Genomic DNA, 27,362 nt, shown 5'->3' with positions numbered 1-27,362 from the left:
CTCATTCAGTGACCCAGGTGGCCACTGTTAGCCTTGGGGGCCTAGTACCAACGACACCTAGCAACCGTTACCACGACAACAGGATGCGTTCCCTCCCCTCTAAACGCGGTTCCCCTCTGCTTCCCAGAAGGCACTGCGCTGTTTACAAGCCTTCCGCCCCTCTCCATCCCAGCATGCAACGGGGCTCAGACGCCGTGGGTTCGTCATCGGGATAATTATAGAGATGCCTTAATGCCGTCCCTCGTTTAAACGTTGAAACGGTCTGCAATCGAGTCACAGCTGGAAAAAGCTCGAAAGAACGGACTTAGTGATTTTTTCCCTCCTTAAATCGTGAGGAGGAAAGCCCCGTCTATGTCTAGACGCGCTCAGGCACCTTGTCGGGCAGCCTGCGCAGACAGGCTGCGTGGGGGCCTCGGGGCCTGAGGCAGGGCACGTGCGGGAGGAAGTGGCGCTGTCAGTCCGCGCGGCGCTCCAGGCCCTTTCAGCGTGGAGCCATGGGAGGCCTGGAGAAGAAGAAGGTGAGTGGGGGAGATCCCGGGGCGGGAGAGCCAGAGGGGCTCGGGAGGTGGGCAACAGGGGCGCGGCGGGGCCTGGGGACCCCGTCTTTCCCCGGCCTTGGCCCCCCCTCCTGGGTACCGAGAGGATGGGCGAGGAAGGCAGTACTCGTCCGGTGAAATCCGGGGGGAGAACCCTGGAGTAGAATTGTAAAAAAGAGTCGATAACCAAGCGTAGCGTCCCCCGAAAAGCAGGTTTCGCCGAAAGACAGCTGCTTACGGAGTAAAGAGTGGTACATGGCGTCAAGTTCTCCATGACGTCGAATTCATCATCTCCAAGACTTGTTACCCCCTTTTTTTTCTGGAACCAAAACTATCCGAGATTGTTAACTGTGCTGTGGAAAAGGGAGCAAACGAGGGGTGTGTTTGGTGACGGTGGGCGATCCGTAAACATACCCCTCAAGAGGCTGCAGGGTTATCTCTAGAGCTGCACTTGGCCATGGAGGTCCCTGCCCCCTGACTCCCGAGAGACGTCGTGTTTAGAGAGGACATGCTTGGTGAGCCTTGCACGGAGCTTGGTACAGTGCGCTGCTCCTCTTTACCAGGGAGACGAGAGATCTGAGTGCGAGGCAGCATCTTGGCGTCATAGACATCCAGATGGTTGCTCCGTTGGACTAGGCCAGTGGTTGGCAAACTCATGAGTCAACAGCCAAATATCAACAGGACAACGATTGAAATTTCTTTTGAGAGCCAAATTTTTTAAACTTAAACTGTATAGGTAGGTACGTTGTTATTAACTTAATTAGAGTACTCCTAAGCTGGCCTTTGCTAAAAACTCAAGGGGCCAAAGAGCCGCATGTGGCTCTCGAGCCGCGGTTTGCCGACCACTGGACTAGGCCTTTTGTTTTGCTTACCCTCCTGGCATCTAGCTGAATGCTTGGGACGTGGTCAAGGTCCTGTTATTGCCTGTTGAATGGATGAGTGGGGAAGGGGAGAGGCTTTGTGGCTGAAGAGCCTGTATTCTCAACCAGATAATATCACCCCCAAGGGAACAAAAATTGGTTGGTGTGTGTGGTGGCAGAGTCCTAGATATTACAATGGTTTCTGGCCCTCTAAAGGACCACATGACACAAACAGATCTACAGTACCTCTGTGGTATTAACATTTTATGGGGCGGCTGTGAGTGGGGGCAGTTAAGGGGGGGAAAGGTCTAAAAAGGCTTTTGCTGGTGGGGGTGGGTGATGATAAAGAAAAAAGTTGAGAACACTGGCTTAGTGGAGTAGGCACGGAGGTTCTGGACTCAGACCTAGGTTTGACCCCCAGCCCCAGCTCTTGAAAAGCTATGTGAGCTGGGGGTTATTTCACTCACACGTCTCCTCCCAGGTGAAATGGGAGTTTCACGGCACCCACCTCACAGTGTTGTGGGGATTCAATGAAATGATGTGCGGAAATCGCTCATCGTAATGGCCAATACTTGGAGCTACTCCTAAGTGCTAGGCACAGCACCTGATCCATAGCGGCCTCACGATCGCCAGCACCATGCAGAGGTGTGTGTCCTTTATGCTGACTCCTGCAAGGACAGTGCAGGAGAGTTCACTCAGGCAGGCGGGCTCCCTCCCTACAGCGTTTCCTATCCCAGGGGCTACTTACTCAGAGATGCTTGCCTCTGGCACGAGGCATCCCCAAGATCCATGTCAGTCACTTCAATCATTGCTAATGGAAGTTTTTTATTTTTTCTCCCCAAGTATGAACGAGGCTCTGCCACCAACTACATCACCCGAAACAAAGCCCGGAAGAAGCTGCAGCTGAGCCTGCCCGACTTCAGGTGAGGTTGGAAAGGCGTGGAATCGGGGGGGCCTCGGGGGTGCTCGGGGAGTGAATTACACAAGGAAAACGCAGCTGCATCCCTGTCTTCCCTGCGCTGCCACGAACTCCATCTGGAATTCTGACATTCCTCCTCTTTCTCACCTGGCCTAGCTGTAGTAAGCTATGCTTTGCCAGGTGTGGTCTGTGGGGAAGCCGGAGGAGACCCGGGTTACGCTGTGCTGAGTCATCAGGATGGGCCCCCTGGTACAGCGCACCGCTGCTCTCTGTCTGGGTCTGTCACCCATCTCCTTCCTTCTGGCAGAGGAGACCCCTGGCCCTACAGCTAGGGGTTCTCAACTCCTTGTGGAGTCGGCTCCAGACTCCTGCGCTGCCTGCAGGCCCTGCCACCTGGCCCACTTTTAGTCCCTCAGGGGTGCCCAGCATGTCCCACCCTGACAGCCTCTGTCCTTCCCAGGACGCCCTTCCCACTGTGTGTGGCTGAGAGGTTGGCTTCTCAGCCAGGCCTTTCCTGACTCCTCTTGCCAAAAGCGGTGCCTGCCGTCTGGCCCCTCTCTCCATCCTGATTGTTTCCTCTCTGGTGCTTGTGACAGTCTGCGTCATGTGACTGCCAGTCTCCTCACTAGGATGTGAGTTCTCCAAGGGCAGGCCCCCGAGCTCCCTGTTCAGTGCTGTTTTCCAGGCCCCGCGTGGCCGGTGCCCGGCACGTTGACTGACGGAAGGAATGGCCTTTGTCTTCCAGGCGGCTGTGCATCCTGAAGGGCATCTATCCCCACGAGCCCAAACACAAGAAGAAGGTGAACAAGGGCTCCACGGCAGCCCGGACGTTCTACCTGATCAAAGACATCAAGTTCCTTCTCCACGAGCCCATCGTCAACAAGTTCCGGGAATACAAGGTGAAGCCCGGGCTCGGGGGTCTGTCTGGCTGGGTCGGTTGCAGGTTAGGACGCACCAGCTGTGACCTTGGGCAGATTGCTTGGTCTCTCTGAGTCAGCCTGTGGAAGGAGTGTTGCGAGGACTGGCTGAGATCACGAGTGGAAATCATTTGCACAGAACCTGGCAAGCGGTTAATGCTTTACCTGTTGTTCTGTTCCCCTGGTTCTTTGGGAAAAGAGTAAATTTACTGCCTCTGAGGCAAGGGTCGCCCTATCTCAGGGGCTCTCAGGTGTGTTTTCTGCCCAAAGACACCATGTTACTCAGTTCTTTCTGGAATTGCTCCCAGGAGACCCAGCTTTTCATTCCACAAGTAGAAACCATTAAGTGCTGAAATACCACAGGGAAAGCAGAAACCTGTTTATACCAAATGCAAATACTAATCCAAAGTAGACTGCTGATACTGAAGCCTTTGCCAAGCAAGCAGGGCCAGGCTGAGGCCCTCTGTGGGAGGGATGAGGCGCCACCTGGTGGCCTCAGCTAGCTGCTGGCCTTCTTGGCCAGCCAAGTCCACCGAGGTGGTGGCTGGCCCTGTTTTGAATATATTTATTTTTAATTGATTTCGGAGGGGAAGGGAGAAAGAGAGAGAGAGATAGAAACATCATTGATGAGAGAGAATCATTGATAGGCTGCCTCCTGCACACCCCACATTAGGGATCGAGCCTGCAACCCAGGCATGTGCCCTGACTGGGAATCGAACCGTGACCTCCTGGCTCATAGGTCAACGCTCAATCACTGGGCCATGCCAGCTGGGCTGCTTCTGGGTTTTAAAACTCAGTCATGATCACCTAACGATGCATTTCTCAGACATGTCCCCATCATTAAGTGATTTTGTCATTGTGTGAACATCAGTGTGTACTTACACACACCGCGACGGTATAGCCTACTGCACACCTAGGCTCTATGGGATAGCCTCTTGCTCCCTGGCTACAAACCCATATCAGCACCGATACAAAACAACCCGAGGTTAAATCAAGCCCCAGAGAACATGGTGCCATCAAGAGATGCAGTAAACGCAAGATGTATGAGGCTGCTGCCAGCGTAACACAGCATGCAGTTTTACGGCAAAGGCAAACTTTTTTTTTTTTTTAATGAGTAGAAACGGTGCACTTTAAAATGACAATAATAAGTATAGTATATTAAATGCATAAGCCAGTAACACAGTCCTTTATTATCACTACCAAGTCATATGTACTGTACATAGTGCGTGAACTTTCATACCACTAGCAATGCAGTAGATGTGTTTACACCAGCATCACCACAAACACATGAGTAACGCATTGTACTCCGACGGTACGATGGCTACGACGTCAACAGGTGATAGGAATTTTTCAGCTCCGTTATACACTGAGTGGCCAGATTATGATGATCTCTGAATGCATAATAATCTGGCCACTCCGTGTATTTGTATCTCAAATGGGTGCCAAAAGTATTCTAGACTTTTGCTGGAGATCAACCACCTATTTGCCCTGAGCTTTCTATCAGCCAGTGCAAAGGGGAAAACTGATCAGGTGCACAATTTATAGTATCTTTGATATCAAATAAATGAGGTACTCAAGAGAAGTGTACTGAGTGGCCAGATTATTATGCGTTCAGAGATCATCATAATCTGGCCACGCAGTGTAATCTTATGGGATCACTGTTGTATATGTGGGCTCTGTATCTACTGAGATGTCGTTATGCGGGCTCTGCTCATCAGTGGGGGTCAGTTTTGATGTTCCTTGGAGTTGGCTGTTTTGCAAATCCTGGGCTGAGGGAGCAGGTGGCACAACCACACAGGGGCTTTGAGAGTCCTCCCACCCCACTCATCCCTCCTCCACAGATGAGGGGTCTCCAGGAGCCTCTGCCCAGCATCAGCTGGCTCTTCCTCTCTCCTAGGTGTTTGTCCGGAAGCTCCGGAAGGCCTATGGGAAGAGTGAGTGGAACACCGTGGAGCGTCTGAAGGACAATAAGCCCAACTACAAGCTTGACCACATCGTCAAGGAGCGGTGAGCTGGGGGCTCCGTCTTAGCACTGGGGGTACAGTGGGGAACAAGACCAAGACCCTGCCCAAGCTGCGAGCTTCCTGTTGGAGGAAGCAGACCAAAAATCAAACTGCCAAATGGCTGTAATGATTGCAAGTCATCGTGAGTGCCCGAAGGGATGCTCACTGTGTGCAGGGAACTGGGGGGCACATGTTAGTTGCAGGCTCATGAGAGGAGGTATCTCTGAGGAGAGACCTTCGAGCCAGTCAGGGAAAGCACAGTCCAAGCAGAGGCAACAGCACGTGCAAAGGCCCTGGGGTAAGAGAGAGCCTGAGTTCTGGGGAGTGCACACCGGGTGCATGGTCAGACCTGGAGGGGATGGCTGGACACCTGATCCTAACCGTCCCTTCTCCAGCCTTCTCACTAGTCCCACTCACTCACTGTCTAAATCAGTGGTTCTTAACCAGGTTTAAGAACGACTTGGATGGGAGGGTCTACGGGTTTTTAATGGGTACGCGCCAGGGATGCTGCTAAACACCTTACAGTGCGTAGGACAGTCCCCAAGACACGTAACCGCCTGGCCCCGGATGCTGATAGTGGTAAGATTCCGAAACCTTGGGCTAAATGGACGACCATCCTCTCTTGGGGGCCAGTTGCCTGGGAACATTTAGCTTAGGCTCGATGGACTTGCCTTCATGGAGTCAGCCCAGCCAAGGGCTGGTGCAGGAAGAGCCGTGGCCTAGGAGCCCAACAGCTGGCATTCTCGCCCCAGCCCCGCCACCCACGAGCTGGGTGGCCCCCACCCTCCGCCGTGGCCCTCTCGGGCAGCGCCACATTTTCCTGCTTCCTGTCCTGGACCTCTAGATGGATTTCCCTTGACCTGAAGTTTCCACCTTGAGAAAGAGAGTCATTGGCTTGGCCCGCCCTCTTGGACCGCAGCATATGAAAGTGGTCCAAGTCCAAGTCCTCGCTTGCAGTGGGTGCCCTGGGGACCCCATCAGGGTTTCTCTGATCCTCAGAGCTCAGTGGGCATGTTCTGGTTCCCTGGTTCCTCCCAAGGCTGTGGGGAGGCTGGTGCTGGCAAGGCCTCGCCTGGGGGATGGGGCCTCCAGGGTGGCACATAACCAAACCTGAGGGTGCTGCCCTCCGGCCACCCAGGTACCCCACCTTCATAGACGCTCTTCGGGACCTGGACGACGCCCTCTCCATGTGCTTCCTCTTCTCCACTTTCCCCCGGACCGGCAAGTGCCACGTGCAGACCATCCAGCTGTGCCGCAGGCTCACGGTGGAGTTCCTGCACTACGTCATCGCCGCCCGCGCCCTGCGCAAGGTGAGCGCAGGGCCACCTGGCTGGGCCCCACCTGCTCTCCCGGGCTGTCCCCTTAGATTTCACCAAGCTGTCCCCTCTCTCCTCCCAGGTCTTCCTGTCCATCAAAGGCATTTACTACCAGGCCGAGGTGCTCGGGCAGCCCATCGTGTGGATCACGCCCTATGCCTTCTCCCACGACGTGAGTGTGCCCGTGGGCAGGGGCTTGTGCTGGGCGGTTCTCCCTCTGGCTCCCAGGCAGACGAGGGCAGGAGCACAGAGGGGCTGTAGCTGTCCTGCACGCGCTGGGTTCCTAGGTGTTGCTGGGGCTGTGGGTCAGGCAGGGAAGGTGCCACGCAGTGTTGTGGTAAGAACTGAGCCGAGCTGGCTGCAGCAGCCCCGCTGGTTGGCCTGGAACATGCTCCTTCGGCGCTCTGTGCTCACATTACGATGTGCTCCCACTTGCTACGCGTTGTGGTGAGATTTCAGGAAAGGATTTTTCCAAGTGCCCTTTGGGGTGAATGAATAGTTAGTGGCTGCTGGGGTCTGAACCGTGGGTCTCTCCTCTCCCCTGTTCTGCCCCTCCTCTCCTCCTCCTTCCTTCCTTCCTGCCTTCTCCACTCTGCCTTCCCTCCTTCCTCTCTGCCCGCCCTGCTCCTTCCTCCTCTCTGATGTCTCCCCCCCCACCCCTGTGCTGCTCAGACTGGGCTTTGTGTGTCGCCCAGAGGTGAATAGGGCCCTGTGGAGGCAGCCTCCGCCCAGCTGGCCTGGGGGAAGGGAACAGCCACCCATCCCTCCTCCCTCCCGGGCCAGCCCACTGCCGCTGCTTCCTCTCAGCAGGAGGATGGAGGACCGGTACTGGGTTGTAGGTGAGGCCCTGATGTGCCCCCTTCCTCTAAGCGACCGGTGCTGGGTCCTCCCAGTAGGACCAGGCAGGTGGGGGGAAGCCCACTGCACACTGCGCTCTAGGAAATGGAGTTGGTGCTCAGATGCTTGCAGGCCCATTGGGGGTCCTACAGGTGCTTTCGGAAGGACGGAGGTGTGAGTGTGGGCACAGGTGGGGTACCTCGTGGCCCCCACGCCCCCACAGCCAGGTCACTGCCTGCTGGCAGGATGGAGAAACAGCTCGAGGTCACAGGCACACCCAGCCCAAAAGATGTGTGGTCATCACCAACTTCGACATTGCTTGGCACATCCTCCTGCCCGGGTCCCGGGGGTCAGCAGGGCGGGGCCAGCCTCCCTGGTTGGGGGACAGTGCTGTGGTGCTCAAGGGTCGAGGTACTTGGTTCGGCTTCCAGATCCGTGCCCTGCTTTGCTTTATCCTCTCCTCCAGGGCCAGGATGAGCCCTTCCCTGCCCCCTGCTCACTGGGTGGCAGCTCACGAGGGTGGCGCTGTGCCTTTGTCGGGAGCAAGCAGCTTCCTGCCCACCATTTCTCCCGAGCTCCCTGGGCTGTCAGGCCGCTGCCCTGACCTCTCCTGTATTTTCCGGTCGTGCCTTTGTTCCTGGCTGCGTGTGAGGCCGGGCCGCTCATTCTGAGTGTCTGTCCCGAGGCTCCTGCCGGGGCTTGGAGTTGCTGAGTGCTGTCCACCCGCTGCCCCCGCTGGGCCTGCGATGGTGCCAGGCTCTGGGACTATTGTGCCCCGGGCACTGATGGGCTAGGCCCCGAGAAGACATTAAACTGAGGCTGTGGGGTGGGTAATGAGGAAGGTGTGAGCCCTGATCAGCCTCTGCAAGGACCCAAGTCTAAGCGAGGGGTGGGGGCTGCCTGTCAGTCCTGGGAATAGCGTGACGAAGGCTTCCCTTTGCTTCCTCCTAACTCCCTACATGGCTAGGGGTTCTGGCTCTGGCCTCCAGGACATCCCTAACCCTTGGGGCGCCTGTCCAGTGCCTCACTGGTTCCCACAATGCTCCTGGGTGGGGACACGTTGTACGGCTCTTTCTGGGGGGCAGAGGCCCACGGCAGGGCTGCCCTGGAGGGCTCCTCACCTCGCGTGGGAGTCAGTGTCATCTTTGCGCCCATCTTGCCGACGTACCTCCTGTGCCCCCAGCACCCGACAGACGTGGACTACAGGGTCATGGCCACCTTCACCGAGTTCTACACCACCCTGCTGGGCTTCGTCAACTTCCGCCTCTACCAGTCACTCAACCTGCACTACCCCCCCAAGGTAGGGCCCCGCAGCCCAGCCCTCCTCCTCCCTGCGCAGGGGCCGCAGCCCGGCAGTCCCCACATGGAGGCAGGGCCGCGGCAGGCTTTTCCTCTGACCCTGCCCTGCCTCCCAGCTCGAGGGTCAGGCCCACGCAGAGGTGAAGGCCCGTGAGGACAGCTATGCGTTGGACTCTGAGAGCTCCATGGAGGTGAGAGCGGCTTCCGGAGCACGGGCCCTGCATCCCCAGGGGGTGGGCCCCGCATCCCCCAGGAGGGTGGGCCCCGAATCCCCAGGGGGTGGGCCCCGCATCCCCCAGGAGGGTGGGCCCTGGCCCGAGGGGTTGTGACTACATGTGTGGTCTCGGGACTTCCCTCAGAACCAAACCCACTGATGTCCCAGACTGTCACTGCCTCCCCTTCCCCACCCCGGCCACACCCTCCGATTAGCCCCCCAACCCCCAAGCAGCAGCCCTGCAGTCCTGCTTTTCTGTAGAAACTGGCCGCTCTCAGCGCCAGCCTGGCCCGGGTGGTGGTGCCTGCAGAGGAGGAGGCCGAGGTGGACGAGTTTCCTGCCGACGGGGTGAGGACTGCCGCCTCCCAGGAGGAGCGGGCGGGGCGGGGCGGGGGGGCGGAGGGGTCTAGAAGGAAGCTGCACGGGGTGTGGGCAGGCCTGACGGCGCGGCGGCCCTTGCTCCGCAGGAGACGGCGGCGCAGGAGGAGGACCGCAGGAAGGAGCTGCAGGCGCAGGAGCAGCAGAAGAAGCTCTTCGAGGGCCTCAGGTTCTTCCTGAACCGGGAGGTGCCCCGGGAGGCCCTGGCTTTCATCATCAGGTGGGAAGGCCAACAGCAGTGGCTCTGCCACTCTCCGGGCTGGGTCCTGCCCCCCGCCCCCCATAACTTTGGGTGGTGTCAGGATCCGCTGAAGGCTGTTTTGGGGATTCAACTAAAACGGTGCTGGAAAGTGCTCAGCGTACCCCTGGCACACAGGAAGTGCCCATCGGAGGGCAGCTGGCATCACTTTCTCACCAGCGAGGGCAGAAGGTCTCCGCTGGCCAGCATGGGGGGGGGTTCTAGGTGGGGGGCGGGGACAGTTGTGTCCTAGGAGGGTGATCTTGGGGGCCAGCGGGTCCCAGGGCAGCACCTCACGCCTGAGTACTTTCACGGGCTCCCCTTGTGCCTGTAGGAGTTTTGGGGGGGACGTGTCCTGGGACAAGTCTCTGTGCATCGGGGCCACCTATGACGTCACAGACTCCTGCATTACCCACCAGATTGTCGACCGGCCCGGGCAGCAGACCCCTGTCATCGGCAGGTAGGCCCCCAGAGCCCTCGCCTGTTTGGGGTTCTGAGTGCAGAGGTCTGGTCTCCGCGCCTCTGCGGGTGGAGTGGGGCCTCGGTGGCCCCTGACCCGTCTCCGCTGCCACTCTGCCAGGTGCTACGTGCAGCCCCAGTGGGTGTTTGACTCTGTGAACGCCCGGCTCCTCCTCCCCGTGGCCGACTACTTCCCCGGGGTGCCGCTGCCCCCACACCTCTCCCCCTTCGTGTCCGAGAAGGAAGGAGACTATGTGCCTCCTGAGAAGATGAAGCTGCTGGCCCTGCAGCGGGGCGAGCACCCAGGTGAGTGGGGCGGGCTGGGCAGGGCGGCCAGGCCCCTCCGCTGGCTGTTTCCCTTCTTGGCTACAAGGTGGCAATCTCCAGAGAACGGCAGCAGGGCACAAACCCCCTTTGGAGTGAGGTTTGGGGGAAGGGAACGTCTGCGTTCTACAATCCGGTGTTGGTGATGTTCAGAGTAACTGGGCCGAAGAATGGTCTGGGAGTCGTCACTTCACATAGGAGGCGGCAGAGCTGGGGGTGGGGGGCCTGGGGTCTCCTCTGAAGGCAGCTGGGCTGCGAGGAGAGGTGCCAGGGGGCGTGGCTGGGACAGCCCTGTGCTGCCATGGAATGTCCCGGGCTGAAGGGGGTGGGGCCTGGCGCAGGTTCTGTGCAGCCAGGTGAAGCAGGCTCCCCGGGCCCCAGGGCGTTCAGCAGCCATCGGCTGTTTTTAGGAAATTTGAATGAATCTGAAGAGGAGGAGGAGGAGAGTGATGGTGAAGAAGAAGGAGAAAATGAAGAGGAAGAGGAGGAAGATGTGGAGGCTGGCTCAGAAAAGGAGGAAGAGGCCCAGCTGACAGCTCTGGAGGAGCAGAGGATGGAGGGGAAGGTACCGGGGGGCAGCCCTGGCCCAGAGGGCAGGAGCCAGGGGGCTGCGGGGTGGGGTGGGGACCTGCGCCCACAAGCTTCCACCTGTGTTCTCAGAAGCCCAGGGTGATGGCGGGCACCGTGAAGCTGGAGGACAAGCAGCGGCTGGCCCAGGAGGAGGAGAGTGAGGCCAAGCGCCTGGCCATCATGATGATGAAGAAGCGGGAGAAGTACCTCTACAACAAGATCATGTTTGGCAAGAGGCGCAAAATCCGGGAGGTGAGTCCCTGCCACCTGCCAGATGTGGCCATGCATCTGCCCGCCTGGCCCGGCCCCCCTGTGAGGCCCTCACCCAGGCCTGTGTGGGCATGGCTTCAGCCTCCTGCCTGCCCCTGGCTGTTGGTGAGTCTGCTGGGGTCTGGGGACAGATCTGTCCCGGAGACTCGGCCTGCTGTTATGAAGGACCATTGAACAGAAGTGCCTGAAGCCAGGGGGGCTGCGGGAGGCTTTGCTTAAGCTTCTATTTGGTTTCCTCTTAATCACAAAGCCACATGTGTTCATGGGGGGCGGGGAGGTTAAGCAAAAATCAGTTCTGTGCTCGTCAGAACCCTATCATGGAAGGCGTGGAAGTGGCTCCCTGTCCTGCCCTCGGGAGTTTTCTGGGGTGACCTGTAGTAGCAGCCCCCGGTTCCTTTGTGCATGAAATAACACAGATCTTACTTGGGAGGCATCGAGCTACATACAGCGTGGGGCAAAGTAGGCTTACAGCGGGGAGTACACGAGACACAGAGTTCATTCTTGTATTATTACTGTTTTCTTTTTTAAATATGTTTTTTATTGATTTCAGAGAGGAAGGGAGAGGGAGAGAGAGATTGAAACATCAATGATAGAGAAACATTGATCGGCTGCCTTCTGCATGCCCCCTACTGGGGATCAAGCTGCAACCGAGGCATGTGCCCTTGGCCGGAATCGAACCTGGGACCCTTCAGTCCGCAGGCCGACGCTCTATCCATGGAGCCAGACCAGCTAGGGCTGTTATTACCGTTTTCCCTACAAACGGCTGTCACCCTCCTTTTGCCCATGCCCTGCATGCCTTGGCTGGCAGTGATTTAACCAGAGCATGAACTTCACACAGCACGCCAGCTGTGCCTGTGACGGATTAGATTCTTCCGTTTGTGGGCATTCTTAGAACACACCTGGAGCTGTCCCTGCCCACCTCCCCAAGCCTCTGTAGGGTCCTTAGGAGTATAATTGCCGGGTTGGAAGGCCTGTTTGTTTTGGGAAAGGCATCCCCCGATGGAGCCGGGGAAGGCTGCTCCCACCTGACCCCTCCCAGCAGCTCCTAGCGCAGGTTTGCGTGGCACCCAGCTTTCCCAACGGGAGGGGTGAACGGGGCCGCTGCCTCCAGCTCGGGGAGCCGGGGGTCCTCCTGACTTGCTGCCGGCCCGTGAAAGGCTAGTTTTAAAGGCAAAGGAGGGAGGGCTTGTTTCCTCCTCTGAGGTGGTTCAGATAGACTTGTTTTCCCCCGTGGTAGCTGCCTGTTAACTTTCCGGAAGCTCTGCTTTGAAGGGGTGGCCTCGGATAGAGCGGGGAGTCTCCTCTGCTCGCTTCCCCCCATCACGGCTGAATCTCCCCCTCTGTCCTCACAGGCCAACAAGCTGGCGGAGAAGCGGAAAGCCCACGACGAGGCCGTGAGGTCTGAGAAGAAGGCCAAGAAGGCGAGGCCCGTGTGAGGGGCGGCAGCCTGTTGATGGGCCAGGCCAGCTCGGGACAGCCGGGTGCGCACAGGCAGGCCGAGGACCCCGCTGGGGGCAGAGCGGAGTCCCGGAGTCTCTGCTGTTTCCATCCCCTCCCCCGCTGCCGGCCTGGCCTCCTCTCATGCTTCCGGCTGGGCCATGGGCGGCCCCGGCTCCTTTGGATGGAATTCTGGCAGAGAAGAGGCGCCTGCGCCCCACTATCTCCCAGGAGTCAACGACATGGGGAGCAGGGCCCCACCAGCCCTTCACCAGGGGCTCCCATTCACCCTGGCTTTCTGCAGCCCCCTCACCCCCACCCCAACCTGATTCTCCGGGTGCTGTGATGGAGGGTGGGGAAGCATTTGTTATTAAACGGCTGGAGTCTTGCAGCCAATTGGACTCTGTGTTCATGAGCCTTCCTGCGGTTGGAGGAGAGCCACCTAGAGAGTGCCCTGTGCCGCAGGCTGCACACCGGGTGTTCACAGAGGAGCCTGGCCGCCCTCCGCGCGCTCTGGAGCCCAAGGGCCCCTTTGGGCCCGAGGATGCCAGAAGGTGGGTGCGCGGGTTCTGGCCTTGGACGCCGAAGGCAGTCTGCCCTCCGGTCCCAGCCCAGCCCCTTCTCAGGCTGAACCTGCTTCCGCATGTGAATCAGGAACAGACATTCTGGGGCCTGCTTCCCAGGGACAGCGGAAGCATTCCGGGACAGGCAGACCCCGTGGTGTGGGACGGCTAATGAAGTGCTCAGTAAACCCGCTGTGGTTTCTTTATTTCCTGCTTGAGTCAGCCCAGAGGGTAGGCGCCCGTGCCTGAGGACCTGTGGGGCCGGGGCTTTATCTGGTGGGCTCTTGGGCAGACGGCCGAGTAACCCCCAGTGTGGATGTAACAGCGGCCCGACTCGTTACCCCCGCTGGGCCGTCCCTACAGCTTCCCGCCCGACCTTGGCAATGCCCTGGCCGAGGCCAGGGGGACAGCCCTTGCCTGGGACTGCCAGTGCCTCGGGGAAGAATCGGGGCCAGAAACTAGGCTCAGACCCTCCCTGTCCGGCAGGGAGTTTCTGCATAGCTCCCCCCTCCCTCCTGCCCCGCAGGCTGGCCCAGCGGGCTGCGTGCTGTCAGGAGCAAGGGCCAGGACAAAGAAGCGTGGTTTGGACCTGGTCACCTTCCCCACATTGAGGCACTTGAAGGAGGGCTTGGCCCTTTGCCCCTTGCTGCTCGGGCTCTAGAAGTTTCTGGGCAGTGGCTGCAGGCCCAGCCTGTGGAGAGGACAGGCAGGAGCTTGGGCAGGCTCTGGCCGAGGGGGCAGAGCCCAGGGCCCCTGTCCGTGGGCCTTGCTGTGGCGTTAGGCGAGGCTGTATTCCATCTCGGGTGCTTCCAGAGGCAGGGCCAGGCCTCGGGCCAGCACCCACTGTCCTGGGGGGAGGCCGGGACCTGCCTGGGTGTATGCATCCCGGGGCCATGGCGAGGAGTGCCAGGGCAAGGCTGGAGGGCAGGCCCATCAGATACGGAAAAACCTGGCAGCCGCGATGTGGAATTTTCCCCATTCCAGAGTCGCCCAGTGATGGCGGGGGCAGCGGGGCTGTGACGTGGCCCGTGCCCCACTGGGCGTCCAGCTCCTTTGGCACTGCCTGCAGCTAGAGCTGAGCATTCTCGGCTATGGGGGAGAGGGGGGGGCAATAATTCGCCCCTTTCCTTGGCCCTCTGGGTGAAGGAGGGAAGCCCAGGACTGGAAAAGGGAGGGCACCTGCATGCCGAGGGCCCTGTGCTCAGACCGGACTCTCAGCCCTGAGTGGGTGCCTCGGAGAGGTGGGGTCAACTGAGCCCTCCAAGTGTCTGACCCGGTGGAGATGGGTCCCTTGCCTGAGCTTCCTTCGGGAATTCTGGCACCACCCCCTCGCCATCCCCCGCTTTCGTCTACATCTCAGAAGCAAACAAGTTGTATCCCAGCTCGCTCTGACTCCGAGCAGGGGACCAAGCCTCCCATTGAATCCTCAGGGCTCCAGAACTCCCCATGAAAGTTAAGCAGCAGGTCTAGCCGCCTCCTTCCCAGAGCTGGGCGGCCCGCACCACCACCACGCCACCCCGTTTCCTGGGCACCCTCGAATCCCCTCGGGCTAGGAGCTCAGGCGAGCCTCAGGGTCTGGCGGTGGGACAATGGCCCCGTTGGCGCATCCGAGACAAATGCGCCTTGTTGGGCCACCGGCGGGGGCGCGATGCTGAATGCGGCTTCTGTGCGCCCTGGGCGCGCGCGGAGGGGCCGGGAGGGGCCCGGGGTCCGGGGTGCTCATTGGCTGCAGAGCCGCCGGGGGCTGGGCGAGGCTGCCGGCCGCACCTGGCCGAGCGAACGGGCGGGCGGGCGCGGCGGCTTTGCGGGGCGGGACGGGAGCATGGCCCAGGCCTGGCGGAGCAGGGGGCTCCGGTGGGTACGCCCCGCCGCCTAGTAAGCGCCCGGGCGGCGCGGCCCGGGCCGAGCCGTCAAGCCAAACCCGAGGAGGACGGGGACAAGGTACGTACCGGGGACCCAGCACCCACCACCACCTGGCACCCTGCCTCACCGCCCCAGCCTCCAAATTGGGATTGCGAGTCAGAAGGGACTCGCAGACCCGAGTGGTTTAGGGGCGCTCTCAACTCCAGCTACGGCCGGGAGGGGCTGGAGGGCGCAGGTGGGTTGTCACCCCGCCCTTGGTTTCTTCCCGGGGTCCCCATTTCCAGGGTTTCCCCAGTCAGTGCACAGGGGATGGGTGGGGCTGGAGCTGGGCTGGAGCTGGAAGTCCATTAATGATTAATCTTTGGCTCAGCAGCCTGTGCCCGGAGGAGAGGCAGGAATCTCCCCTCTGCCCCCCAGCTTTCCCCCAGGAGGGGGGCTGTCAGAGCAGGGGCTGGGGACCTGGATAAGGGGGGGGGGGATCCCCTCTGCTTGGAGAAGGACCTGTCCTGTGGCACAGAGGGGCCAGGCCTCCAAGGAGAGGCTTGTGGGAATGGGACTAACTCTGGTCTCCAGGAGGGGTCCCCTAGGAAATCCAACAGTCCCCCTGTTTCCCGGACCAGTGCCCAGGAAGGGGGACCAGCTTGGTACCAAGCCAGCTCGGAGCGAGACCGCGGTCCCTTCCCAATGGGAACCCTCTCCCCACCTGCCTAGAACCGGAGAGTGATGGGTCACATCTGGCAGCCATAACCCACACCGGTGGGAGGGAGGGGGAGGAAGGGAGGGAGGGAGGGACGGAGACAGGCCTGACACCCGATCGCCTGGGTTGCTGAGGTGACAGGTGCCATGGAAATCCTCAGAAGGACAGTCCAGTTGGGAGAATCCAGCCTCTTCCTTTACGAAGGGAGTAACCGGAGGCCCAGAGAGGGTCAGGCTGTGAGCAGGCCGGGGCCAGAGCCGCCCCGATGCTGCTGCACTTGCCTTGCCCTGCAGAGGAGACGTTGCTAACGATCTCCTTTATCCCGAGGGGAAACTGAGGCTCAGGGAGATTCCGGGACTTGCCCAAGGTCACGTCATTCAAAGCTGGCTGCAAAGCATCTCCGGATCCCAGCCCTGCTCAAGACTTCGGGGCCCCCCTGGGGTCTGAGCCTCTTGAAGCTGTCTGGGTTGCCCCAAACCCCCACCCCCTTGCCTCACGCCCTAGCTCCCAGCTCTGCCTGATACTCTGGCAGGCGGGCGGGCGTGAGCAGGGAGCAGAGACAACAGAGCCCTGTTCCCAGCTGCCACCTCCGGGGGTTGATCCCCTGCTGCTCTAGGGCAGGACCCCGCCTGGAGGAAGCGCCGGTGGACCCAGCAGCCTGCCTGCTTCCCGCGCATCATCCCCTTGTCCCATGGGCCAGGCCTGATGGTTGAGAGCTTGGCTCTGATGCCCTTGTGCCACCCAGCGAGGGAGGAGTGTGTCCCCGATGGCCCCTCCCTCTGTCTGGGGTCTGAGGGACTGAGTGTGCCACGCGGTGAGAGAGGCCATTAACTGGGAGAAGGAGGCACAGATGGTGGGATTCCAGGCATGGCAGCAGCAGGTTCTTTTTTTTTTTAAAAAAACAAAGATTTGAGAGAGGAAGGGAGAGAGAGCGAGAAAGAAATAGAAACATCCATGATGAGAGAGAACCATTGATTGGCTCCTGCACGCCCCCTACTGTGGATCGAGCCCACAACCTGGGCATGTGCCCTGACCGGGAATCGAAACCGTGACCTCCTGGTTCATAGGTCGACGCTCAACCGCTGAGCCACGGGGGCTGGGCTGGCAGCTGGCTCGTGCTTTGCTTTGGCCTGGTGAGGCACGTGGACCAGCCCTTTTAGGAGCCCAGAGGTGCCTTCTTTCCCTCCTGCTGGTGCCAGGACAGCGAGGAGATGTGGTTGGGCACCCCCTCGCCGGGTCCCAGGGGGCTGCTGACTAGCCATGCGACCTTAGGTGCGTCCTTCACTACCCGTGCCTCCATCTCCTCAGGTGTGAAATCCGGGGGGGGAGGGGAACTTGGGTCTGGAGCCTGGGGAATATGGGCGCTTGGATGGGGAGGGTGGCCTTCCAGGAGTCGGCACGGGCGGGTCCTGCTTCTCCTACCAGGGACGTCACGTCTAGCAGGGCCATGATGATACTCCCAGGTGTGTGCAAGGGCTGTGCGTGCCTCGTCCCCTTTGACCCTCAGCAAGGGCTGTGCGTGCCTCGTCCCCTTTGACCCTCAGCAAGCCCCTGAGAGGGTCGCAGCAGCCCCATTTTTTTAGGAAACAGGCTCAGAGGCGGGAAGTCAGTTGCCCAAAGCAGCCCAGGGGGCGGGTGGGAGAGCCGGGAAGGGCAACCAGAGTCCCTCTGCCCCTCCAGGAGCAGAGAGGCAGGGGGGCGGCGGCAGGGCATTGTGGACAGCAAGTGCTCTGCTCCTTTAAAAAGCCTTTATATTGTTTCACGTTTTCATGCAAACAAGCGCATGACATTCCTTTAAAAAGCATTTCAGTCACGCTAGAAGGTACAGAGGCCGATAGTACCAGCTCCCACATACTCCCCTCCAGGGTTCTCCGTAATTTGGGAGCTAATAAAGAAGGGATTGAGCCCCAGCCAGTTTGGCTCCGTGGACAGAGGGTCCCAGACCCAAGGGTCCCAGGTTCGATTCCGTCAAGGGCATGTACCTTGGTTACAGGCTCCTCCCCGGCCCCGGCCCTCAGGGCGCACCTGCAGGAGGCAACCAATCCAGATGTTTCTCTCTGTCTTTCCCTCTCTCTTCCGCTCAACGGGAAAATATCCTCGGGTGAGAATTAACAGAAAGGAAGAAAGAAGTGATTGACGTTTTAGTTAACCTGTGTCTTGCCACACTACAATTAGAGCTACTTTGGGGTGACACATCTCCCATCAGGAGAGGTGGTGGTTTTGCCCAGACCAGGCAGTGTGCCAGGAGGAGCGATTGGAGCTTGCTCCTAGCTCTGACCTGGACATTCAGCTCCTCCACTGCAGTGTCTGAACCTCCGTTTTCCCATCTGCCACATGGGCCGGCAGGTGACCCCGGGAGGGTCTGCAGAGGTGGCAGATGTGGCTGCCACTTGGGACGGGAGAGCTAGGTGACGCTGCACGACCAAAAACAGCTTTCTGAATCCTCAGAGACCATTGGCCGCTGCCCCGTCGGGCCTGGTACCCAGCTGGCAGCCATTCCCCCAGCCCCGGGGGGCCGTGGGAGCAAGATTTCAGGGCTGACATTTTTGGACGTGGTCCTGGGAGCCAGCAAGTTGGGGTCCAGCTGAAATGGTCCTCAGGGTGACCCTCCCCCATCCTTACTCCGGCAACCCACTCCAGAGGGGCTCCGCGTGAGGAAGCTTCCGGATCCTTGCGAGTGCTGGTGGACGGAGGACCGGCTTCTCCCATCTGAACCTTCCGCTGTCCCGGGCCCCGCTGCCTCTTCCTCATTTTAGGACACGGAGGTTCAGAGAGGGCAGCGTGCCTGCCGTGGTCACACAGCGCGGTGGGGCGTGGTTCAAACTACACACTTTTCCCTCCTCCTACAGCCAGATTATAGTTTTTCAGAATGGAAATATCTTCTTTTTTTTACTTTACTTTCCTGCCCACGTAATACAGACTCTTTGTAAAGCAAATTATGTGTGTGCAATATACACTGAGTGGCCAGATTATTATGATCTCTGAACGCATAATCATCTGGCCACTCAAGTGTATTTGTATCTCACATGGGTACCAAAAGTATTCTAGACTTTTGCTGGACATCAACCACCTATTTGCCCTGAGCTTTCTGTCAGCCAGTGCAAAGGGGAAAACTGGTCAGGTGCACGATTTAGAGTTATCTCTGATGTCAAATAGATGAGGTACTCAAGGTAAGTACACTGAGTGGCCAGATGATTATGCGTTCAGAGATCATCATAATCTGGCCACTCAGTGTGTATATGTGTGTGTGTATTTTTCAGCTCATTGTGTACTGTGGACATCGTTTTAATGAGTACATAGTAGACCGCGGTGTGAATGTCGCTTAATAGTTTCAGCTTCCTTCATTGTTGGACATGGAGGTTGTTTCTAAATTCCCCCTTTGCCAAGGAATACCGCAGTGTACATCTTTGTGCCCCATCTCAGATCTCTTGCTAGGTTCTCTTCTTTGACCGAATTCCCATCGGTGGAATCGCTGGGTCTGGGGATGGGCACTTGAGAATAGTTGCTGTCAGATATGCACTCAGAGCACTGGAGGGAGAGTCCTCTTGCTCCGCTCTGCTCTTTTAAAAAAAAAAATATTTTTATTGATGTCAGAGAGGAAGGAAGAAGGAAAGAGAGAGATAAACATCAACGAGGAGAGAGTCATGGACGGGCTGCCTCCTGCACGCCCCACCCTGGGGATCGAGCACCGCAACCCGGGCCTGTGCCGCGACCGGGAGCGGAACTGTGACCTCCTGAGTCATAGGTCGATGCTCAACCCCTGAGCCACACCTGGCCGGGCTATTGCTTTACTCTTCAAGTCTCCTTCCAGCGTCCCCAGGAGCGTCTCTCCGGCCACAGGAAACAGGCCCAGGACACTCGCCCCACCACTTTCTCTGCCAGGGCCCGTTCCTGCGTGCGCGCTGAGCAAACAGCTCCCGTGCCCATTCGTCAGGGAACGATGGATTCGTGGGGAACCGCGGTTCCTCGGAATGTTCTGCCGCCGATGGCTCCGGAGACCCTTGATCTGGATCTCCGCGGGGGATTTCCCCGTCCTGTCTGGACCTTGGGGGAAAATCAGTCGCATCTCGATTGGCTAGTCCAACCCCTCAAGGCTGGTTCAGGCTGACCTGAGCCACCAGCCTTCACACAGGGGTGGAGGCGGGCGGGATTCCGTTCTGTACCTCTTTGAGGGAGGACTCGCAGCTCGTGAAATCTCATCAGACCCATCCTCCCGAGCCCTGGTCAGGTGCTCCCCTCAAGAAGGCCTTGTGGGGTGACCTGCTCACTCTCTGGGCTCCCCCGGATTTTAGACACATGTTTCTCTGGCCGTGTCTCAGCATCTTGGAGCCCTGGCGTTGGGCAAGTCCGAGTCTGGACTCTGTCTGGCTGTCTGCCCGCCGCTCACCGTGGGACCTTGGACCGGTGAAGCCCCCTCTCTGAGCCTTAGTGTCTCCCCCCCCGGGGAGTGGGGTAACAGCGGTGGGTGTTCCACGCACGGGACAGTGTCAAATGAGATGTGATTCAAGGAGCCACCAGCCTCCCCACCCCAGGGGCTTCCTTGTCCCTCCCGTGGCCTTAGAGCCTGTCCCGGGCTCTCTGCAGGGCTCCGCGGCTGCTTGTGTCCTTGGCCCAAGGACACCGGGGACCTTGCTGAGCCCTTGGATGAAGGAGCTGCCCAGCTGCTGAGGTCCAGGGAGGGTCAGGGGCCACCCAAGGGGCAGAGGGTGCACCGGCAGGGCACAGGGACATCCACCTGCTGTCCCCGGGGAGGGAACTCATGAATATTCACACGCCGGAGCGGGAGGGAGCCAGCCAGCGTATCACTGGGTGTCATTGGAGCGTTCCTGTTTCCCAGTGACCGCAGAGGCAGCCTGGGAGTCAGATGTGGCTCGGGCAGGGAGAGGAAAGGGGCAGCCAGCCCGCCAAGGCCCGAGGTAAGCGTGTCTCCCCCTGTCCCCGCCCGGAGGTGCCCGGCGCCAAGAGCTGCCTGGTGGTGAGGCTCCAGGCCAGGAGGGTTGGGTGCCCTGTGTGCACGCTGTGGGGGATGAGTCCTCTTTCTCCTTCGTTCCGTGAAAGGTGCTAGTCCAGCCAAGCTGGAGGATCGCTGGGCCTGGCCTGGGGCCAGCCATTGGCACAGATGGAGGGCAGCGTGGCCGGGGTCACCCTCAAGGGCAGGCATAGATGGGATGGGATGGGCTAGGGAAGGTGGCGCCGTCTGCCCCGCGTCCCTGGGACTGCCACCACCCGAGGCCGGGGAAGAAGGGGACCCGGTTCTGGTCCCGTCTCTGCTGCCGCTGTGCTGTGTGACCTTGAGGGTGGCCCTGCCCTCTCTGAGGCTCGGGCCACACTGAGATGGTCCTCAGTATCTTATGGGTTTGGACCCGGGGCTATCAGTTGCCTGCAATCCTCCATCGTGGGCAAGTAGGCATATACCTCGGGAAGGGACCATGACTGGGGTCCCGGGAGGGCAATAATAATGATGATGATGATGATAGCAATGGTGGCAGCTCATGCTCAGTGAGTGTCTGCTCTGTGCCACACCTGGGTCTGAGGATGCACTTTCGAGTCTAAAGTTTAGACTGTAATAGTTGCTGTCAGATATGCACTCCGAGCACTGGAGGGAAGAGTCCTATTGCTCTGCTCTTTTTTCCTTTTAATCTATTTTTATTGATTTCGGAGAAGAAGGGAGAGGGAGAGAGAAACATCAACGATGAGAGAGAATCGTCGATTGGCTGCACGCCCCACACTGGGGACTGAGCCCACAAGCCGGGCATATGCCCCCAACGGGGAGTCGAACGGTGACCCCTTGGTTCCTGGGTCGATTCTCAACCCCTGAGCCACACCAGGCCGGGCTATTGCTTTACTCTTCAAGTCTCCTTCCAGCGTCCCCAGGAGCGTCTCTCCGGCCACAGGAAACAGCCCCAGGACACTCACCCCACCACTTTCTCTGCCAGGGCCCGTTCCTGCGTGCACGCTGAGCAAACAGCACCGGTGCCCATTTGTCAGGGAACAATTGATTCGTGGGGAACCGCGGTTCCTCAGAATGTTCTGCCGCCGATGGCTCTGGAGACCCTTGACCTTGGTCTCCGAGGGGGGACCTTCCCCGTCCTGCTCCCAGGATTGCAGGTCCTTCTCCTTCCTCAGTCTTTCCCTGGTCACTCCAGCTGCTCCTCCAGCCTCAACGCACACCTCTGTGCCCAAGGCCCGCAGCAAGTGTGTCTTCCTTCCGCTCCCCCGCACAGAGGTGCGGTGTCAGCTTTGGGGGGTGCAGAGGGTTTGCACACCGCCCTGGGATGGAGGGAGAGTTGGTATCATCATTTTGGAGGAGATGTAAGGCCCAGAGAGGGGCACAGACTTGCCTAGGGCAGTGGTCGGCAAACTCCTGAGTCAACAGAGCCAAATATCAACAGGACAACGATGGACATTTCTTTGGAGAGCCACATTTTTTAAACGTAAACTTCTTCTAACGCCACTTCTTCAACATAGACCCGCCCAGGCCGTGGTATTTTGTGGAAGAGCCACACTCAAGGGGCCAAAGAGCCGCATGTGGCTCGCGAGCCGCAGTTTGCCGACCACTGGCCTAGGGCATCCAGCAGGGAAACAGCAGAGCTGGGACTCGAACCCAGGCCCCTGGCCCCCAAGGGCTGGTGCCATGTGACTTTCCCATGCGTGCCTGACACGTGTGGGTCTCACGCGTATGTTACCCACCCTGGCCACGTCCTGCCCTGAGAGTCGTGAGGGTCCATTTACCAAACATTCACCGGGTGCCAGGCCCGGAGCGCTCGGGGCTGAATCACCATCCGGTTTGCCTGGGGCTGGGCACGGCGGGAATCCCTCCTCCCACGCACCTGGGCCCAGGTCAATAGTGATAATAATAATTAATATGTATTGATTTCTGCCCGTGACATGCATTCTCTCATTGAAATCTCGCAGCCTCGTAACTATTCCTACCCCCGCCCCCCCAGTCCGGCTCCTGGCTGCTAGTGCGCCCGTCGCTGGGCCTCAGTCTACCCAGGCGCTCTGCCTGCGATCACTAGGGTGCTGTCTGCCCTGATCATGCTGTTGTGTGTCCATTGTGCGTGGGAGACGGAGGCTTGGAGAGGCAGCGTGCTGGGCCCAAGTTCACAGAGGCCAGGCTGGAAGGGAACCTCCCGCCTTGGGTGCCCCCGGCTGCTGAGACCGGAGGGACCGGCCGCCAGGGCCCTCTCTGCTTCCCCACCTTCGCCCTGGCTGCCCTGGGCCGGCCCACCGAGGCCAGACCCTGCTGTGCTGCTGAGCCTTCCGGACGGACGGACGGCACTTGGCTGCACACGATCCTTCTTCCCAGGGGCTTGGGGCCGGGCCTGGGCCGCACCACACAGATGGGAGCTGTGCACCGGAGGCTGGCAGACCGGGGTGTGAATTCCAGCCCCGAACCCTGCCTTGTCCAGTGACCCTGGGCCAGTCCCATCGCCTCTCGGAGCCTCAGTTTCCCCATCTGCAGAATGAAGGTGGCAGTGGGTGCTGCCTCCCAGGGTAGCTGAGTGGAGTCAGTGAGATGCTCTGGAGAAGCCGCTGAGCCCAGAAGGTGGGAGCCCCCCCCCCCACTCCCCCCGCTGGGTTGCAGGGAGCCCCAGTGGGAGAGAGAATGAATGAATGAGTGAGTGAAGCAGGGGTGGGGGCTGGGAACACCTGGGCGGGGCCAGACAGAGCCTGATTGACAGCTCTGGGGAGCCGGTCTGCCCCCTACTGCCTGGCCTTCTGCTCCGAGCCTCTCCCTCAGCCTCTCCGAGTTCCTTCCAGAAGGTACCCTGGTGAGTGGGGCTGCGGGGTAGGGACGGGCGCTGGGGATTTTCCGAGGGCAGGACTCCTAAGCCCCCCATATTCCAGTCAGGGAAGCTGAGGCCCAAGGTCCCGCTCAGGGTTTGGGCCGGAGTCTGAGGCGCTGGCCTGGCCCAGGACCCCAGGGAGTGGAGGCCCGAGGGGGCACCTGAGGCCTGGTGCAGGTTTGTGTTTGTGGGGGGGGATGTGTGTGTGCAGTGGCTGCTCCTTGCTCAGGAGGTACAGCCTGAGGGTCCCTGGGGCTCAGGAGGGGAGCAGCGAACACTTGGAACGAGAAGAAAGTGTTAGTCGCTTTGCCTGCCCCGTCTCAGGAAGAGCCAGCGTGAGGGGCGCCCAGGGGTTCCTGTGACTGAACCCCAGGACTGGGGTTTCCAGAACCTGAGGTCACGCCTCTCCTTCCTGGGGCCCCTCCATGACCAGACCCTCCTAGCCGGCTTACCCCGCCCCCCCCCACCCCACCCCCCGACACACAAGCTTTCTGATCTAGTATTTAAATATATTTTATTACCTTTTGCTGACTAAAAAGGTCCTCCATGCGCCTTTGAAAAATGCAACCATTGCCCTGTCCGGTGTGGCTCAGTGGATAGGGCGTCAGCCTGCGGACTGAAGGGTCCCGGGTTCGATTCTGGTCAGGGGCTCGTACCTCCGTTGCAGGCTCCCGGCCCTGGTCGAGGGCATGTGGGAGGCAGCCAATCTATGTGTCTCTCTCACATCGGTGTTTCTCTCTCTCCCCCTCTCCCTTTCATTTTCTCTAAAAATCAAAGGAAAAAATATCCTGAGGTTAGGATTAAAAAAAAAAAAAAAAAAAGCAACCATTACAGCCCTGGCCGGGAGGTCCAGTGGTTGGAGTGTATTCTCAGACACCAAAAGGCTGCCGGTTTGATACCGAGTCCGGGCACATACTACCGAGCTCAGTGGTCGGCAAACTCATTAGTCAGCAGAGCCAAATATCAACAGCACAACGATTGAAATTTCTTTGGAGAGCCAAATTTTTTTAAACTTAAACTTCTTCTAACGCCACTTCTTCAAAATAGACTCGTGGTGTTTTGTGGAAGAGCCACACTCCAGGGGCCAAAGAGCCGCATGTGGCTCGAGAGCCGCAGTTTGCCGACCACGGGCCTAGGTTGTGGGTTCGATCCCCGGTGGGGGAACGTATGGGAGGCAACCGATCGGTTTCTCTCACATGGATGTTTCTCTCTCTGTGACTCTCTCTCTCAAATCAATAAAACCAATCAATCCTCAGGGGAGGATTTAAGTAAAGCAACCCTTGCAGAAATGGGAAATACGGAAAACTATTTCTGCATAGACCCCTGCCCCATCCCCCAGCCTTGAAGAGGGTACCGCTGTTAACATGTAAAACGCTGCCCTCCACTTGTTCGTTCCTGGGCCTACGTGTATGTTTACGACGTGGATTTGCGGGCGCGGTTGTTCTGGAACTTTCTTTTTTCACGTGCGTCGATCGCGGTGTGTTTTTGAGCCAGTCCACTGAGCTCTCCGCCTTGTTGTTTTTTTTTAAGCGGGTACAGTGACTGCATGGGAAACGGGGCACCGTCTGGGTCATGGTCCCTGCGGAGGGGCCCTAAGGTTGTGCCTAATTTTTTTGTTTTTCTGACCCAGCGGCCATGAACGCCCTTGCACCTGTGACTTTGCCCCAAGCGTCTCCGCCAAATAGTTGGAATTTGGGGACTCGTAATTTCTTTCCTCCTCTGATAGAACCGCCTTCCGGAAACTCTCCCACACCCCTGTCCGCCCCGACCCCATCCACCTGGCCCCCGAGAGTGGACAGGGACATGTCCTTGTCAGCTTCCCTCTTGTATGGTTCCTTCCTCTGCAGATTGCTGCTTCTTCTTCTTCTTTTTTAATCCTCACCCGAGGATATTTTCCCATTGCTTTTTAGAGAGAATGGAAGGGAGAGGGAGAGACAGAGAGAAACATCGATGTGAGAGGAACACATCCATGGGTTGCCTCCTGCACAAACCCGACCAGGTCCCGGGCCAGGGAGGAGCCTGCTACAGAGGCACGTGCCCTTGACCAGAATCGAACCCGGGACCTTTCACTCCGCAGGCCGACGCTCTATCCATTGAGCCAAACAGGTTAGGGCCAGATTGCTTCTTTATGTCCCTTCCCGTGTGGAGAAATTTCTAGATGATGAGCAGAGGACTCGGGAGCTGCTATGGCTGGTGGGGTGGGCCTGGAGTGCCCCTTGTCTGGGAAGGGTCTGTGGGTCCCTCGTGTAACTTTTCCAGGGGGAAGCATGTGGGGTTCTTTGCCAGGCGGGTTACTTGGCCTCTGCCCCCAGGGAGAGTGGTGACGTGCCGGTGCGTGTAGTTACGGGGCAGCATGCGTGACCTCCTGTGGCCTCAGGGACCGAGGGCCCCACGCCACAGGCGCCAGCACAGGAGTGGAAAGTTTTGCGCCTGGGCCTTGCCGCTACGGGGGGTGGGAAGGCCCCCGAGCCCCAGCGCTCTCTTCCTGCCTCAGCTCTCCGCCCACTCCCACACCAAAACCAAGCAAAACACCAGGACACCCTGTGAAATTGGACTTTTTAAAATATATATATATATATATTTTATTAATTTTTTACAGAGAGGAAGGAAGAGGGATAGAGAGTTAGAAACATCGATGAGAGAGAAACATCGATCAGCTGCCTCCTGCACACCCCCTACTGGGGATGTGCCCGCAACCAAGGTACATGCCCCCGACCGGAATCGAACCTGGGACCCTTGAGTCCGCAGGCCGGCACTCCATCCACTGAGCCAAACCGGTCAGGGCTGGACTTTTATTTATTTATTGTTTTTTTTAAAAAATATTTTTTTATTGATTTCAGAGAGGAAGGGAGAGGGAGGGAGAGATAGAAACATCAGTGATGAGAGAGAATCATTGATCCGCTGCCTCCTGCACGCCCCACTCAGGGAATCGAGCCGGCAACCCTGAAATCGAACTGTGTGAGCTCCTGGTTCAAAGATTGATGCTCGACCACTGAGCCACGCCAGCCAGGCTAAAGTTGACTTTTAGATAAATATACAATATTTTTTTTAGTATAAGTATGTCCCATGCAATATTTGGGACATACTTAAAAACAATTTTTTGTTGTTGTTGTTTGTCTGGAATTTGGATTTACCTGGGCAACCCTGCCTGCTGGGTGTATAGGCAAAGATCTGATTGGCTGTTTGACCTGAGCCCTCTCCTTTCTCGCCCTGAGCCTCAGTTTCTCCATCTGCCTCCCCTACAGATCCAGGGGCCACTGAAGAGACGAGGAGCCATGGCCCCTCGCCGGGCAGCTGGGGAGGGTGCCGCCGGAGACCACGGTGGGACTGGCTGGGCTTTCTCCCTGTAGTCAGTCCCGGCCCCAGGCCTGGGGAACGGGCGATGGGACAGGGTCTTCTCTTCCTTCTTCAGAAACGATTTCATTATGCAGCTGAAAAGGGTATAAAAAGTAAACTAGTAGCCCTAGCTGGTTTTGTTCAGTGGCTAGAGCGCTGGCCTGCGGACTGAAAGGTCCCTGGTTCGGTTCCGGTCAAGAGCATATGCCTGGGTTGCAGGCTCGATCCTCAGTAGGGGGCGTGCAAGAGGCAGCCGATCAATGATTCTGTCTCATCATGGATGTTTCTCTCTCTCCCTCTCCCTTCCCATCTGTAATCAATAATTAAAAAAAAAAAGTACACTAGTAAACATCCATGTACCCATTCAGCCTCAAGATTAAAACTGAACCAGGCGCCCTGGCTGGTGTGGCTCAGCGGATAGAGCGTCGGCCTGCGGACCAAAGGGTCCCGGGTTCGATTCCAGTCAAGGGCACGTCGTACCTCAGTTGCAGGCTCCTCCTCAGGCTCCTCCCCGGGGCCCCGGCCGGGGCTCGTGC

At 58.7% G+C, this 27,362-nt stretch overlaps 2 protein-coding genes across 2 annotated transcripts in view; both read left to right on the top strand.

The window, feature by feature from the left end:
• The first annotated feature begins 240 nt into the window (after positions 1-240).
• PES1 (pescadillo ribosomal biogenesis factor 1) lies at positions 241-12,972 on the top strand. Its single transcript, XM_079762913.1, has 15 exons — positions 241-518; positions 2,240-2,319; positions 3,061-3,214; positions 5,130-5,239; positions 6,374-6,545; positions 6,634-6,723; positions 8,572-8,688; positions 8,804-8,878; positions 9,163-9,249; positions 9,369-9,499; positions 9,852-9,977; positions 10,098-10,282; positions 10,711-10,865; positions 10,961-11,122; positions 12,493-12,972. The coding sequence occupies exons 1-15, from the start codon at positions 495-497 to the stop codon at positions 12,574-12,576; spliced, it is 1,752 nt and encodes a 583-aa protein (XP_079619039.1). The 5' UTR covers positions 241-494; the 3' UTR covers positions 12,577-12,972.
• Positions 12,973-14,956: 1,984 nt separating this feature from the next.
• GAL3ST1 (galactose-3-O-sulfotransferase 1) overlaps positions 14,957-27,362 on the top strand; it is a 15,132-nt gene continuing 2,726 nt past the window's right edge. The window contains exon 1 of the mRNA XM_079762916.1: positions 14,957-15,081. The gene's annotated coding sequence lies outside the window, so the exon portion shown is untranslated. The remainder of the gene's footprint in view (positions 15,082-27,362) is intronic.

This window comes from Cnephaeus nilssonii, assembly GCF_951640355.1.
Source record: "Cnephaeus nilssonii genome assembly, chromosome: 22".
Lineage (NCBI taxonomy): Eukaryota > Metazoa > Chordata > Mammalia > Chiroptera > Vespertilionidae > Cnephaeus > Cnephaeus nilssonii.
Note: the sequence above shows the minus strand (reverse complement) of the source record. Positions and strands in the feature narration are given on the sequence as shown.